This window comes from Aspergillus affinis (genome assembly GCF_023601865.1).
Source record: "Aspergillus affinis strain CMG 70 chromosome Unknown NODE_20_length_373750_cov_87_641216, whole genome shotgun sequence".
Classification (NCBI taxonomy): domain Eukaryota; kingdom Fungi; phylum Ascomycota; class Eurotiomycetes; order Eurotiales; family Aspergillaceae; genus Aspergillus; species Aspergillus affinis.
Window position 1 is genome coordinate 43,058 of NW_026515801.1, and position 12,670 is coordinate 55,727.

Here is a 12,670-nt window from a genome sequence, read left to right on the forward strand (position 1 = left end):
CTTCGCGGCGCCTAAGCTTTCTCTCAATAGGGGATATGGTGAGAGCGTAGACAAGAGCAGGAGGACGGGTGTGTAGGTTTTCTAGCCGGTGGCTACATTTGTTATAACATTCTGATCTAATTTCATGAGATAATCCTAGTTGCGTGTATGTCAGCCCTACCGATATAGTGTCTCTATATCTGGCATACAGGGAGCGGCACACCCTGTGGTTGTATGTGCTTTAATCTGTACTGGAACAAACATATAGAACTCGATTTTGATAGACTTGCAGGTCACATAGCAATATGAATCACCTTGTTACGTTACTATGCGTGCGGTTGTTCTGCCTCCATTAGCTCTACCACCGTCTCCATGTCTGGTATAACACATCTCTGAATAGAATAGTGGGCCATACTCGAAGTAAAGATCGGTATCTAAACTATTTGGCTCAGGTTCGCTCCCGCCGACGATAAGCACTGCAGTTGGTCACCTCGTTGAACATGCGATACTTGCAGTTCAGTCTGCAACATCGCCGCTGAAGAGATTCCCGCTCGTAGGGTCTATTCCCAGACTCCCGGGGCTAGCTATTGTCGGGCTCCCAGTCCGGTATAGACAATAACCTCATCGGCGTCCCGATCCGGTAAAGTCGCCAATCCTTCTAAACAGCCCACTGATTGGAAATACTACCTCGTGTCCATACATATATCTTTATGTCGTCTCGTTTACGACTAGGTTTGTCCCGAAATACTCTAATCTCATACACCCTATCATACACCAAATTACTCCATCCTCCCCATATCAACTTATCAGAACTATCCAGCCCATCATGTCAGAAACCAACACGGCGGCCACGACTAAACCACAAGTCGCCCTTCGACCCATACCCGCCAATCACTCTGTTGCTTGTGCCCTCGCAACCCTCCACAACGCCGCTTTTGCCACCGACGACTTTCTCGAATTGATGTACGGCCCTCTCGACGAAGAAGTCGATTCCTTTGCGTCGGACATAGTTAATATCATGAACGGAGATCTGACAGCGCGGTTCACCCAGGCCGTCATAATGAATCCAGACTCGCAGTCAGGTTCCGACACTGACCCAGGGACAGAACACGAAACATTGGCCGGCTGGGCCTGGTGGAACATCTACCCCGACAAGCAGAGTTACCTGGAGGCCGCAAAGGAAGACAAAACGAGGGCGACTAAGGTGCCGAGCACGGCATTGAACCCAGCTGCGTATCTCGATTGGAAGGCGGAGGTTATAAAGAGGAGGGAGAGATGGATTGAGAACAGCCCTAACTTGGGCAAGAATGCGGAGTCTAGTGAGGGAGGGGGTGGAGTGGCGAGTATGTTATTTCCTTCATTTCATATCTCCGCACTTGTTTTTCCTTTGCTATTTCTTCCTATTTAGTCATACTAGGAAATGGGCAAGAAACGGAACTTCTTATATTTCTTTACTAACGAATGCATCAGTCCTCCAAGTCCTCGTCGTCCATCCGCACTACCAAAACCGCGGCATCGGAACGCAACTCCTAAGACACGGTCTCAAAGAGGTGGAACAACGCAAGATTCCCGCCTGGCTAGAGGCGTCGGATGAAGGGCTTCATGTATACACGAAATGTGGGTTTCGCGATGTGCAGGATGAGATTGTAATTGATATGACAAATTACGGGAGAGAGGGGTTCAGGAACGGGATTTGTATGTTGAGAGATGCTTGATTGACTTTATTTCGTTGTGTGGCGGTTAAATATAAGCACAGGGTCAGATAAAAAGATATGGTGTTTTTGTTTATGGGATATTTATACCTCAATTTAGCTTTTTGGCTGCACATTGACATTGACATTGACATTGATATTTATATTTCTAGTGCTACATACGGACAGAAAAGCTGCAGACTACAGTGTCTACGGCTTAAAGACTCTCAGATAATCCAAGGTCAAATCCTGGAAGAAGGTCACAGCGCCGTTATCTCCTGCCGACACTTCCTTCTCCTCGAGGCCACAGATGGACGCGAAGGAACCATATTTCTTTCTCTCGTTAGACACGTACGAGGCGTACTGCTTGACAGGGCAGCTGTATCCGGGACCAGAGTTGCAGGACGGGATAGCTATAATCGTCATTATCCTTGGTATACTCATCCTGGAGGTGTATGGGGTTCAGGGTGACTTACGGTATACCGCATCATTCAACAAGATGCGCACGTTCGTGCTGTCGCCACAGTTCAATCGCTCGAACGCGATAGTTCCTCGCATGGGGTTGACTCGGCTGCTGGCGTAGATCTTGAAAGGCATATCAGTTAGAGGGTGGAATAACTAGACAAACGCAGATAAGACATACCCTATTGGTCATTCTCTTCCTCCCCGACAGCGGCTTCTGCTCATCAAACACGCCCAACAAAGAAGCCAACTCGTTAATCTCGTTGTCGTGTGTGAACGCCACAACCAGCGGCGGAAGCGTCACATTGCCCTTCCCAGTCTCCGCGGTAGCATTGGGACCAGTCTGCAAGAGATCGACGATTCCTTGAAGCACGGGAAGCATGACGGTCATGTTCTTGTTTACGCCGGGACCTGTACCTCATTTGTCAGAAGCTCTCCATTAATTCACCACAAAAGAGAATAGTCAACGAGAGCAACATACCGGTACCATAATAATACCGCAAATCCTGCCGATATTCATAATCCAGGATCTCCTTCTTCGTGAACACATCGCACCACGGACTTCTTCTGCCAGTGATCTGCGTCTCGAAGCCGCAAAGATACGGAAAGATGGAGACCTGGCTATCGGTCAAGGTCAGGTTTCCTGAGATCAAACTGTTCAGGCGCTTGGTGATCGGTGGAAGATAGATGCTATCCCAGGTGGAGCTTTGATCACCACCGCTGGCGTCATTGAAGTTAGGACACTGTCCCGATGGGGCGAGCGAGTTGCCTACAGCATCGGAAGCAGACGCGTTCACGCTGATGACGTTGCCGTAGGAGGCGTTGGGGCCGAGGTAGCCGCGTGCGAAGAGTCTGTATTCATTAGACCATTAACCCGGGAAGGGGTTTCTGTAAGAGTAAGGAATTAGACATACCTCGCGGAATCAATAGTTCTTTGATACTCGTTCGCCCAGAGCATGAAGGGGGTGTTGTCGGCGTAGAAATCGGGGTACCGGAAGCGCAGATCGGCGCCGAGATTATACCTTCAGTCCACGTTAATTGCCATCTCAATGATCAAGTATGAAGATCATAAAACGAAAAACCATTTCAGGATGAACATGGGGAATGATAACATACGTTTCCTTGTACCCCGTCACCGAAAGCTGTTTGATCTGCTGATCAGGATGCTTTAAGACAGGAGCCCACTTGGAGATAAAGCTCAATGAACCGGAAGCAGTGAACTCGGCAGATTGGAACTATCCACATCAATTAGCAAACTGTATCATTCATCAATGTGGTTTATAAAGTGGTGGCACTCACAGCCTCATGAAGCGCCTGCCACTCATCATAGGCCCCGGGGTCGGGATACCTGCTTCCATGACGAACGACGTATACTGCCTGGTCGACAGAACATTCCTCCGGCACGGTAGACGGGATGGAATTCACATTTGGACCTAGCCATCATTAGCCCAACGACTCTAAATGCGCCCGCACCAACAACACTGCAGCAGAAAGCATACCAGCAAACCAAGGCGAATTGGCGCCCAAATGCTCCAGAGTCTCAAAGCTAGAGACGGCCGCAGCGGAGCCTAAGCTCAAGCTGAGCAGTAGGGCCGTTGTTGCGATTGTCATTTTGGCTGCTCTTTCTCAGATCAGATGATACCTGCTACTTTGTTCTGGTTCATCCGATCCAGCTCCCAAGGTCAGAGTTTGTACCTGCATTTATAACCTCGGGAAATTAAACATCGTGCCACGAATGCTCTAACCCGTTCCTGCGGGGTTGGCCGACGAGCGTCGTTGCAGGGAAGCTAAATCGTTAGTTCGGCGGCGGTGGATTTCGTTGGAGGAAATGACATCGCGGAGATCGACCACGTGCCGGGCTCGTTTAATTGGTTTCATTTACGGCCGATTGACGATAAGGAGTCTGAACTGGGATTCGAGGCCGTGGACCGTTGAAATGTACGGTTTTGGTTAGATACTTGCTGCTAGCTAGTATTTGTAGCTCGATAGTTGCGAGAAAATGCCGCGGTTCGTACTCATGGGCACGCTTTTGCAGTCCAATTCAAGACACCTGTAAACGATAATTCATTACACTCACTCGTCTAAACCTGAAACATCCACCTCGGATCTTTGTCCCCCTGGAAGTCACCCTCAGCATCCCCAATATCGCCCATTAGCGCCTGCAAGCCCTCCCTCTCGCGCACTTCCGCCTTGCGCACATTCTCCCGCTTCAACACCTCCCAGAGGATGCCCACGACTGCAATATTGGCGACTAGATATCCCAACGCGAACCCATGGCCCAGAAAATATCGCGGACTGGTCTCGGTGCGATAAAGCTGCGTTCCGAGAACCGCGCCGAGGTTGCCGATGGAAATTTGCATGGCGTTGGCGATCGCGCGCTTCGTCTGTCCGGAGACGTTGTTGGCCGGCCATGACAGCACGATCGCTACGGCTGGGTAGATGCCCGCCGCGGCGAAGATGGTACCGAGGTAGGAGATGCCCGGGCGGTGGTCGGTCAGGAGGAGGATGTATCCGATGCAGGCGAGCGCGGAGGATCCCATGATGAAGGGGGCTCGGATGTGCGTGCGTTCCGAGAGGATGGCGACTGTGACAGTGAGCACGAATGCCACAGCGTATGGGGGAACGGAGAGTAATTGGGCTTCGGCGGCTGTGTAGCCCAGTTCCTTGATGATGGTTGGCTATTGTCGTCAGCGTGGTTGCTCAATAGAATACCAGAGAAGACTTACCAGGAACAGAGACAGCGTGTACAAGGGCAGCGACATGGTGTGGAATCCGAGACCATATAACCAGACTTTGGGATCCTTGAATGCATCTCCAACGGCCGTCCAGCTGAATTTCTCATCGCGAGTTGAGTCGTTATCATTTTTCAACCGGTACTGTATAAACGCCCGCTCCTTCTCTGAGAGAAACTCGGCAGTCGATGGGTAATTGTAGACCCAGAAATAGGCGATGATGGACATCACCACCGTAAGTAGTCCTTCCTATTTCCTCGTCAGATGGAGTCTCAGCTGGTGCACGACTGAACATACCAGGATAAAGATCCATCGCCATCCATTGTAACCCCCGACGCCTCGCATGTGTGCGATTCCCTATAGAGCCTCAGTAAGCTGGTCCGATCGTACAATAAAAAAACATACCCAAGCGAGAATACCGCCAAAAGCACCCGCTAGCGATGCGGCGCTGAAGAACAAAGCCACTCGGTAGTGTTGCTCATTCCGCTTATACCACATAGACAAGTAGAAGACCACGCCCGGGAAAAGACCACTTTCAGCAATTCCAAGCGCTAAAGATACCCGAAGCCTTCCGGTCTCACGGATCAAGTGATCCAATGAGCCGAGAGACCCCTTCTGCAATTAGCAGTCATTTTATTGAGATATTGAGGGTCTAATATATACCTGTTCGCGAGGTAAGATACCCGGCATAGTTCTGCACAACTCCCAGGAGTGTGGCCACAATACCCCAGATTAAAGTAAGCGTAGGAAGCCAGATTCGAGGCGTAGTCTTTTTCAGCACAATGTTGCAGGGTATCTCAAACAGGACGTAGCCAATGAAGTACAGGGTCAGGCCCGTGAGATACTGATTTCCAGCTATTTGCGGATTGGGTGTCAGCGAAAGTCGCATTCATAATCGGGGGACTGAGCGCACTCATATTGATATCATCCGCCATGCCCTCTAGTCGTGCATTTCCAACTGATCACAGCTTAGCTTTATCCAGTGTAAACTAATCCAAGCGACCTACCATTGCTACGGTCTAAAAACGACAAAAGATACAGTATCGTCAACGGCGGCAGCAGCCGAATGTCCAGCTTGCGCAGCAACGCCTTCTCATTAATACCCACGTGCTCGTTCGCCTCGGTGCTAGCAGTACCGGTCGCAGACTTCAAATTCGCCTCCGAGGAGGGAACACCCAGTTCCTTTTTCTCAGTTAACTCCGCCATGGTGTCAATCAGAAAGGCAATCCCAGAAGCCGTACACTGACAAACTGACAGCCGATGTTTATTTGCGAGATTCAGACTTTCCTGGTGCAAGGGGGACCCTTATTATTCAACTTGCACCACATGGCAGGTCGCAGCAGCACCTCATCTTTCCCGCACATCGCGCGATAGACTCTGCAAATGACAGTGCTCCGACGGGGTGTTGATCATGCATGGCAAAGAAGTTCCCGCGCCAGTTTTTCGGTGGGCCAAATAGATGCGGATATGCCGACGTGCCTGGAACCGGGAGTTACTCTGAAGTCAACGCTGTAGATTGGCTGCTGATGAGCAATCGGGGTTCCGCGATGACGAATTGTCAAGGTGGAGCTGGCAAATGCAGATCATGAATCATGTTGGGCGTTTGTCAGGGTCAACGGATTGCGTCAAGATTAACATGGAATATCCATGACCGGATGCCTTTCGACAGAAGAATTGAATATAAACATGCACAACTGCGACAGAAGTTCGAACACATCCTGAAGCAGATCATTGAGGATGATCCGTGCGAGCAAGAAGTTAGTTAATTAGTTTTATTGGTGACCTCACGCAGTCAAGAGGGAGAAGAAGAGTATAGTTTCGCCGTAACGGGTCACCTGTCGCTGCGGTCTTAGACTGTAGCTTCAGATATTGCCCAAATGACCCGGGCCAAACTAGGATGGTGGTGGGGACGGTGGTGCAACCAGCAGAGACAGCGAGGCCGCCGAGCCTGTCTGGAACTGGTGGTTGAGCTTGTACAGAACTGAAGCGTTCGTCGTAAAATACACCTTGAATGTGCTCCGAAGTCTACCTTCCTCGTATCTAGATCTGGTTGTCAAGTACCCCACTATCGTGTGCATGTTGAGCCGCTCCCTTCCGAAAGCTATGGCCCGAGTAGCCGTCTGCAAACGGGTGGTCAGTCCCTACATGCATTATCTTCAAAGACAAAGGTCCACATTGAAGGTTGGTATGCAGAGGAACACCTTCCAGGCGATTGAATGATTCAACTTAGCCCAAATGACTGGACTACTGATGAAATCGGACTTTTATGGCTTAAAAAAAGCCTTTATTCCTACAACATCTCGCCGTACAGTGGGCCAGTATCGCCTGCTCATTTTAGATGGCCACGGAAGCCACCTGACGCCTGCATCCGATAAATTATGTCAAGATAATAAGATTATACCGATCTGCATGCCTCCGCATTCATCTCATCTCTTGCAACCACTCGATGTTGGTTGTTTTGGCCCTCTAAAACGCGCTTATGGAGGACTTGTTGAGCAGCGGATTCGCCTCGGGTATAATAATATTGATAAGCTTGATTTCTTGCGGGCGTATCCTACCGCTCATCTACAGATCTTTACTGCTTTAAATATTCAAAATGGCTTCGCTGCAGCGGGAATCGTCCCTTTTCAACCGCTGAGAGTGCTCGAAAAATTAGTAACTCGAGATGGGACGGTGGTACCGGAGAATTCCTCTTAACATTCTCGTAGTACCGAAGCATTTATCCTCACATTCCCGCGGTACCTCCAAGTTACATTAAGGGATTTGCGAGTATTTATAACCAGCATCGTATTATTCTTACGTGGTAAGTACTCCACGGCATTGAAGTCTTTCACCGAGATCAATATCACTATGAAGGCATCCCCAAGCCGTGAGCTCTTCTTTCGTGAGCAAACAATAGGTGTGTCCTACCCTTTTGCGTTGTCGATCAAGTAGTAATTATGAAATCGCAGCAAATCTTCGCGTCTTGTTTGGTAACAATGTTGATGTCGTGACCTGCAATATCGAGGGCAGGGTTGTCGCCCTGGCATATATGGTAGAGGCCGAGGGAGAGCGAATCGAAGTCATGCAAAGTTCAGGTTTAGATGTGACATATGCGCTGCGAGCCCTGCATGCTCTATCATCAAATCGCGTGCGGGCTTATTTTATCGACCACAATCATCAAGTGACCGAGAATGAGCTACCAAAATGCCGCATCGTCCTGCCCCGGGAACAGGACTCACCGATCAAAGCCGGTCAACCCACACCTCCGAAATATGACGTCTTGTCCCAACACACGGCAGCTCTAAAAGAAGCAGGTGCGGGCTACAGTGACTTTGTGAAAGCGCGTACGCTATTGAGAACGATAACTGACATGTCCACAGAAGCAAGCTCAGGTGAACATGCGACAGAACCAAACACGCCGACCACGCAATGCTTAGAATCATCCCATGTGGAACAAAAGGGCTATTCTGTCCTCGTGAATATAAAGTGTCCCAATCGCCCTCTTATCGGTTGTTTAAGGTTTATCAGGGAACCTAGCCGTCGAGAGATCCTGAAAGTTATCTCTCAGATTATGTCTGAACATGGGCTGTCGAACATGGCGTTTTATATGAAGGCTATGAGTGTCAAGCTGAATAACTACGTATATGACATCCTTGGTTATGAGCATGATCGCATCGAAAGCTTGCTTGATTACGTTGTCGAAACAGAAAAGCTTGCAAAGATTGAGTGTGTCTATGAGATTCCACCAGCCTAACCACCAAGTCATCGGCTTTATTCTTGTTGTCGTCCATAGCCCACAAACTATATAGCTTGTTTCGACGCAATTCCCATCGAGGTTTGATATTGTCTGACCTAATAGGTAAAATAATTGCCCCATTTAGAGTGACAACACCGGTCCATTAAATCTGCTGCTTTACAAGAAGGATTTGTTTTATAGACAGAATCAAATTGGCAATATAATCACGAACTGTCCAGAGAGCGAATGTAAATCATACACACGCTAAGGCGACGTAACATATTAAGCAGTATCCTTATCCCTTCCCTTTAGCCAGAGCCTCGTATGACCAACAAATCTGCGTGCCGCACCTACCGCCACTCCCTGGCGAATAAAGAAATGGGGGCTTTCCTCGCGGATTTGTGCAATATCAAGACAGTTTTCCCATGCAATATCCCGCGCTTTTCTGATATGTTCCCTATAGCTCTCGGTACCCACCCTGGACAGGTGCCAAGTGGCATACTCTTCCACTGCTGCCTCAAGAAGTCCAGGAACATCATTCAAGTCATCCTCAACCGAGATTAGAGCTCCTTGAGGCGCCGAGGAAGAGCCCGCAGATTGTGATAACTGTGACGGAAGGACATTGATAGTTATTTGTGGAAGGCTCGAGCCAGGCGCGAGGCTGCCCGTAGAGTTGCCGTTCTTCTGGATAGAGCTGTATAAAGTAGCGTTTAAAGGTCTCCTATAGTCGCTTTGCACGGCCGAGCATTAGAAAGGTAGAATTCCATCGTGTACGAACATCCTGAATAGGGAGTAGATGAGGCTTTTCAGTCTGAAGGCCTAAAAAGGCTTCACGGCGCTGTGGGCTTGCATTGATGAAGATAGCAAGGTTCCGAATCTAGATATAGAGTGAGAGGTTAGTTATTTTATAGTCAAAGTGAGGAAGAAAGACTTACCTTATTCAGAGTATCAACTATCTCTCTGTTTGTGCGCTTGGGATGTGTTGAGTATGCACGCTCATCCGACCACTCAATCTCAGTCTCATCATTGATGGGTACTGCCTTCATTTTACCCAGTAATTGATTGATTAATACACAGCTGAATCACATGGGCGATACATGGAATTCGGATAACAGTGGCATCACTAGGAAGTGCTTGCTGAACTGTATCAACTAATGTTTTGTTGTTTGTTGCATTATCTGTTGTAATCCCGAACACCCGGTCTTGGATATTGTGGCCAACTAATGTCTCGAGAATAACTGCACTTAGAATTTGCACCTGTGTGTGAGCCATGTAATGGCTTGAATCCAAGAAGAACCTCTTGATATACCCAGTTGATATCAATAAAATAACCTGTAATCGCCATAAAGGCCTGATTATATGGGGAAGTCCAGCAATCTAGTGCAACCGATATCTTTGACCCGGGCGGAAGGGTTTGGAGAGTAGAACGTTGTGTATCTTAAATAATATCCCGTAATTGTCGTCGAAGTGTAGTCGAAGAAGGTATTATTGGAGAAGAAGGCGCCGAGCATGCTAATTGAATAATGGTATGGAAGGTTAGATATTCAACGAGATAGAACAGCAGGCGATTCAAAGTAACAAACTGTAGAAGCTGAGCCACCTATGTAGCTTGCGAAAGGTTTAGTAGTAGCTGTCTGTCCTAAGATAATCAATATAAGATAAATAAAGTTTGAGAGGTAACATACTTTTGCTTTGAGAAATCGAGAGACATTCTCTTTACTGTTAGCTTTAGCCTTTTGGCAGCCTACCGTCTTGAGATGCTTTGACATAGTCAATGTACCATATAGGGTCTTGCGGTTAGGTAAAGTGGCTGCAGGATGCTCCAAAATCCGGATGCAGCGTTTACACATTACCTTTGGCGCCCCGTCTTTATGAGAGGCGATCTGATCAAAATGTTTCCAGATATCTGCATTATAGTTTATATCCTATTTAAGGTTAAATTTCTGTCTGAAGTCTGTTTGGAGCCACCAGTCAACCCAATCAGTATACGCCATATTGTTATAAAGTACAAAGGCCTTTCTCTGATCTGGGCCAACACGAGTAAGCGAGACAGAGATACAAGGATTGCTCAGTCGGATAAAGTCAGATTCGCTATTTTCGATTGGACACTGTTGAAACCATTATTCAGCTGACATGCCTAAGTCATATGACCCCTTGGCATGGACAGCTATTATATCTTCGACGAAGCTAGTAATTTAGAATAGCACTTCACTTTTACCCACCGAGCATATACCTACTTCCGTTGAATCGATAGGATATCTGCTTAGGGCAATGACTAAGTCAACCGACAGACACGAGCCAAAGATATTATCTGTAGGTGTAGCGAAGTAGTATAAAGGTATAAGATAGGATAAATGACCTGTCTCCTTCTCATAAAGAGAGAGTAAGAAGTCAGAGTGCTGGCTTTAGCTTTAAGACATATTGATACCAAAAGTCATAAAGCAAGACAAAGGGGTATAAGGAGAGGACACACCTTCGTCGAGAAAACTGAATTGATATATCCCCCTAATTCCAGCTGGTTAAGGGGAAAAGCAAAAGCAATATAGGAAGACCAAATATTATTGGCTATCTTAGTGGGTCTAACCAACCAAAACCCATCAAAAACCCATCAAAAACCTATCGAATACCCATAAAACCTATCGAAAACCCATTTCCCCTTACTCGTCCAAAAATATTCAGGAGGAAAACCTCCAGAATTGCCTTGTCCTCATTTCAAAGATAAATAGATAAAGAACAGTAGTATTAAAGCAAAACTACATGAGAATAATAACAATATTAGACTTCATTACCTATTGGCTTACATTTAGAAGGTTTTCCCCCTGAATTGTTGTAGTTCTTCGCCAGAAGAAAAATCCTTTGAGCTTTCACAAAGATTTGTTCTATTTCAATGTGTACTACCTTTGCATAAATATTTATCCTCATCCATCAAACCGACTACAACTTTACAAACTACAGACTTAATACCACCACCATCTAAAATTAAAGTTTTGATCTGAAATTAATAGAGAATCAGATTTGACGACCCTTCTGCTAACAAGAAAAATTAAATTTCTAGTAGAGATTATAGCTATAAGACTATTAGATGCTAAGCAAGAGAAAACATGTCAAAATTACAATCTGAAATTTTGCTAAGTAAGCTGGATTATGTAGGTATGCCAAGTCTCAGATTTGTGCAGAATATGGGTTTGGCGATGGGTCCAACATTTGGACCCATCGATGGGTTGTGCCGAAGTCTAGTCCCGCGCAGATCATATCTCCATTCATCTTAAATGCTTCATGTATATCTCTGACATCTATGTTTGGAAGAGCTAGGACCTCTAATCCCTAAAGCTCTGGCACACCCAATCAAAGGACTTTCGCTGGCCATCAGCTTCGCATATGCTATATTAACTGTGAGATGACATACTGTATGTGGTGACCATACTTATTCGATGTTTTTCTTTCTAAAGACCTGAAATCTATCCAGTCGATAAACTGACAAGACCAGGTACTCCCAAACCCATTGGGTCGACGGGTATCGACGGCTGATCCAGGTCAAGGGACCGAAAGGCATACTCGGCTTCGGCGTGTTTGCGTGAGAATGTCCTCGTGGTGACGGGGTCCCCTCATCGGTTATTGCAAGAGCGAATCGTTGTTCAGAAAATCAAGGACTCTGTACTTACTAGGCGATTTATCTTGGTCGGCGCAATGGAAGTCATGTAAGCGATGGAATCTTATAACATTTTGTTGATGGAATTGTATACTGTAACTTATCGATGCATTCTAGTCGACGTTCTCACGGTCCAAAGATTTCCTTCTTCTTGTTGGCCATTCCTTTCAAGGAAAAAAGGTGGGGGGAAAAAATATCGAATGCTGATAATTATGAGGGCCTTTTATATAAAGAAAGCACACGCTTTAGGTCACGTAGCCGAAATTGAAAGGCAGGCGAATTGGCTCATTGCGGCGGTCATCACAGATGATTTTTGGTTTACTCGGAGTTGAATAGTTCCCACTTCTTGGCCCAATGCGACCGGAAACTCCACCGCCCCTCTCTCGACCGTTACGTTCCGTCGTGACCCAGACTTTATTGATCGTGGATCGCTGCTCGA

At 47.1% G+C, this 12,670-nt stretch overlaps 5 protein-coding genes across 5 annotated transcripts; 2 read left to right on the forward strand and 3 right to left on the reverse strand.

Moving 5' to 3' along the window:
- Window positions 1-805: 805 nt before the first annotated feature.
- KD926_004327 (GNAT family N-acetyltransferase) lies at window positions 806-1,694 on the forward strand (the record flags this gene model as incomplete). The annotated part of the gene is made up of 2 exons (XM_053097847.1): window positions 806-1,322; window positions 1,450-1,694. The coding sequence occupies 2 exons, from the start codon at window positions 806-808 to the stop codon at window positions 1,692-1,694; spliced, it is 762 nt and encodes a 253-aa protein (XP_052958125.1).
- A 186-nt stretch (window positions 1,695-1,880) lies between these two features.
- Window positions 1,881-3,743, reverse strand: KD926_004328 (putative histidine acid phosphatase; the record flags this gene model as incomplete). Its single annotated transcript, XM_053097848.1, has 8 exons — window positions 1,881-2,083; window positions 2,147-2,255; window positions 2,314-2,543; window positions 2,614-2,984; window positions 3,047-3,154; window positions 3,249-3,367; window positions 3,432-3,565; window positions 3,632-3,743. 8 exons carry the CDS (start codon window positions 3,741-3,743, stop codon window positions 1,881-1,883), a joined length of 1,386 nt encoding a protein of 461 aa, XP_052958126.1.
- A 470-nt stretch (window positions 3,744-4,213) lies between these two features.
- Window positions 4,214-6,070, reverse strand: KD926_004329 (MFS general substrate transporter; the record flags this gene model as incomplete). Its single annotated transcript, XM_053097849.1, has 6 exons — window positions 4,214-4,810; window positions 4,859-5,113; window positions 5,162-5,221; window positions 5,270-5,479; window positions 5,710-5,822; window positions 5,872-6,070. The coding sequence occupies 6 exons, from the start codon at window positions 6,068-6,070 to the stop codon at window positions 4,214-4,216; spliced, it is 1,434 nt and encodes a 477-aa protein (XP_052958127.1).
- Window positions 6,071-7,714: 1,644 nt separating this feature from the next.
- Window positions 7,715-8,600, forward strand: KD926_004330 (uncharacterized protein; the record flags this gene model as incomplete). The annotated part of the gene is made up of 3 exons (XM_053097850.1): window positions 7,715-7,763; window positions 7,816-8,160; window positions 8,227-8,600. 3 exons carry the CDS (start codon window positions 7,715-7,717, stop codon window positions 8,598-8,600), a joined length of 768 nt encoding a protein of 255 aa, XP_052958128.1.
- Window positions 8,601-8,864: 264 nt separating this feature from the next.
- Window positions 8,865-9,628, reverse strand: KD926_004331 (uncharacterized protein; the record flags this gene model as incomplete). The annotated part of the gene is made up of 3 exons (XM_053097851.1): window positions 8,865-9,266; window positions 9,361-9,459; window positions 9,518-9,628. 3 exons carry the CDS (start codon window positions 9,626-9,628, stop codon window positions 8,865-8,867), a joined length of 612 nt encoding a protein of 203 aa, XP_052958129.1.
- Window positions 9,629-12,670: the final 3,042 nt, after the last annotated feature.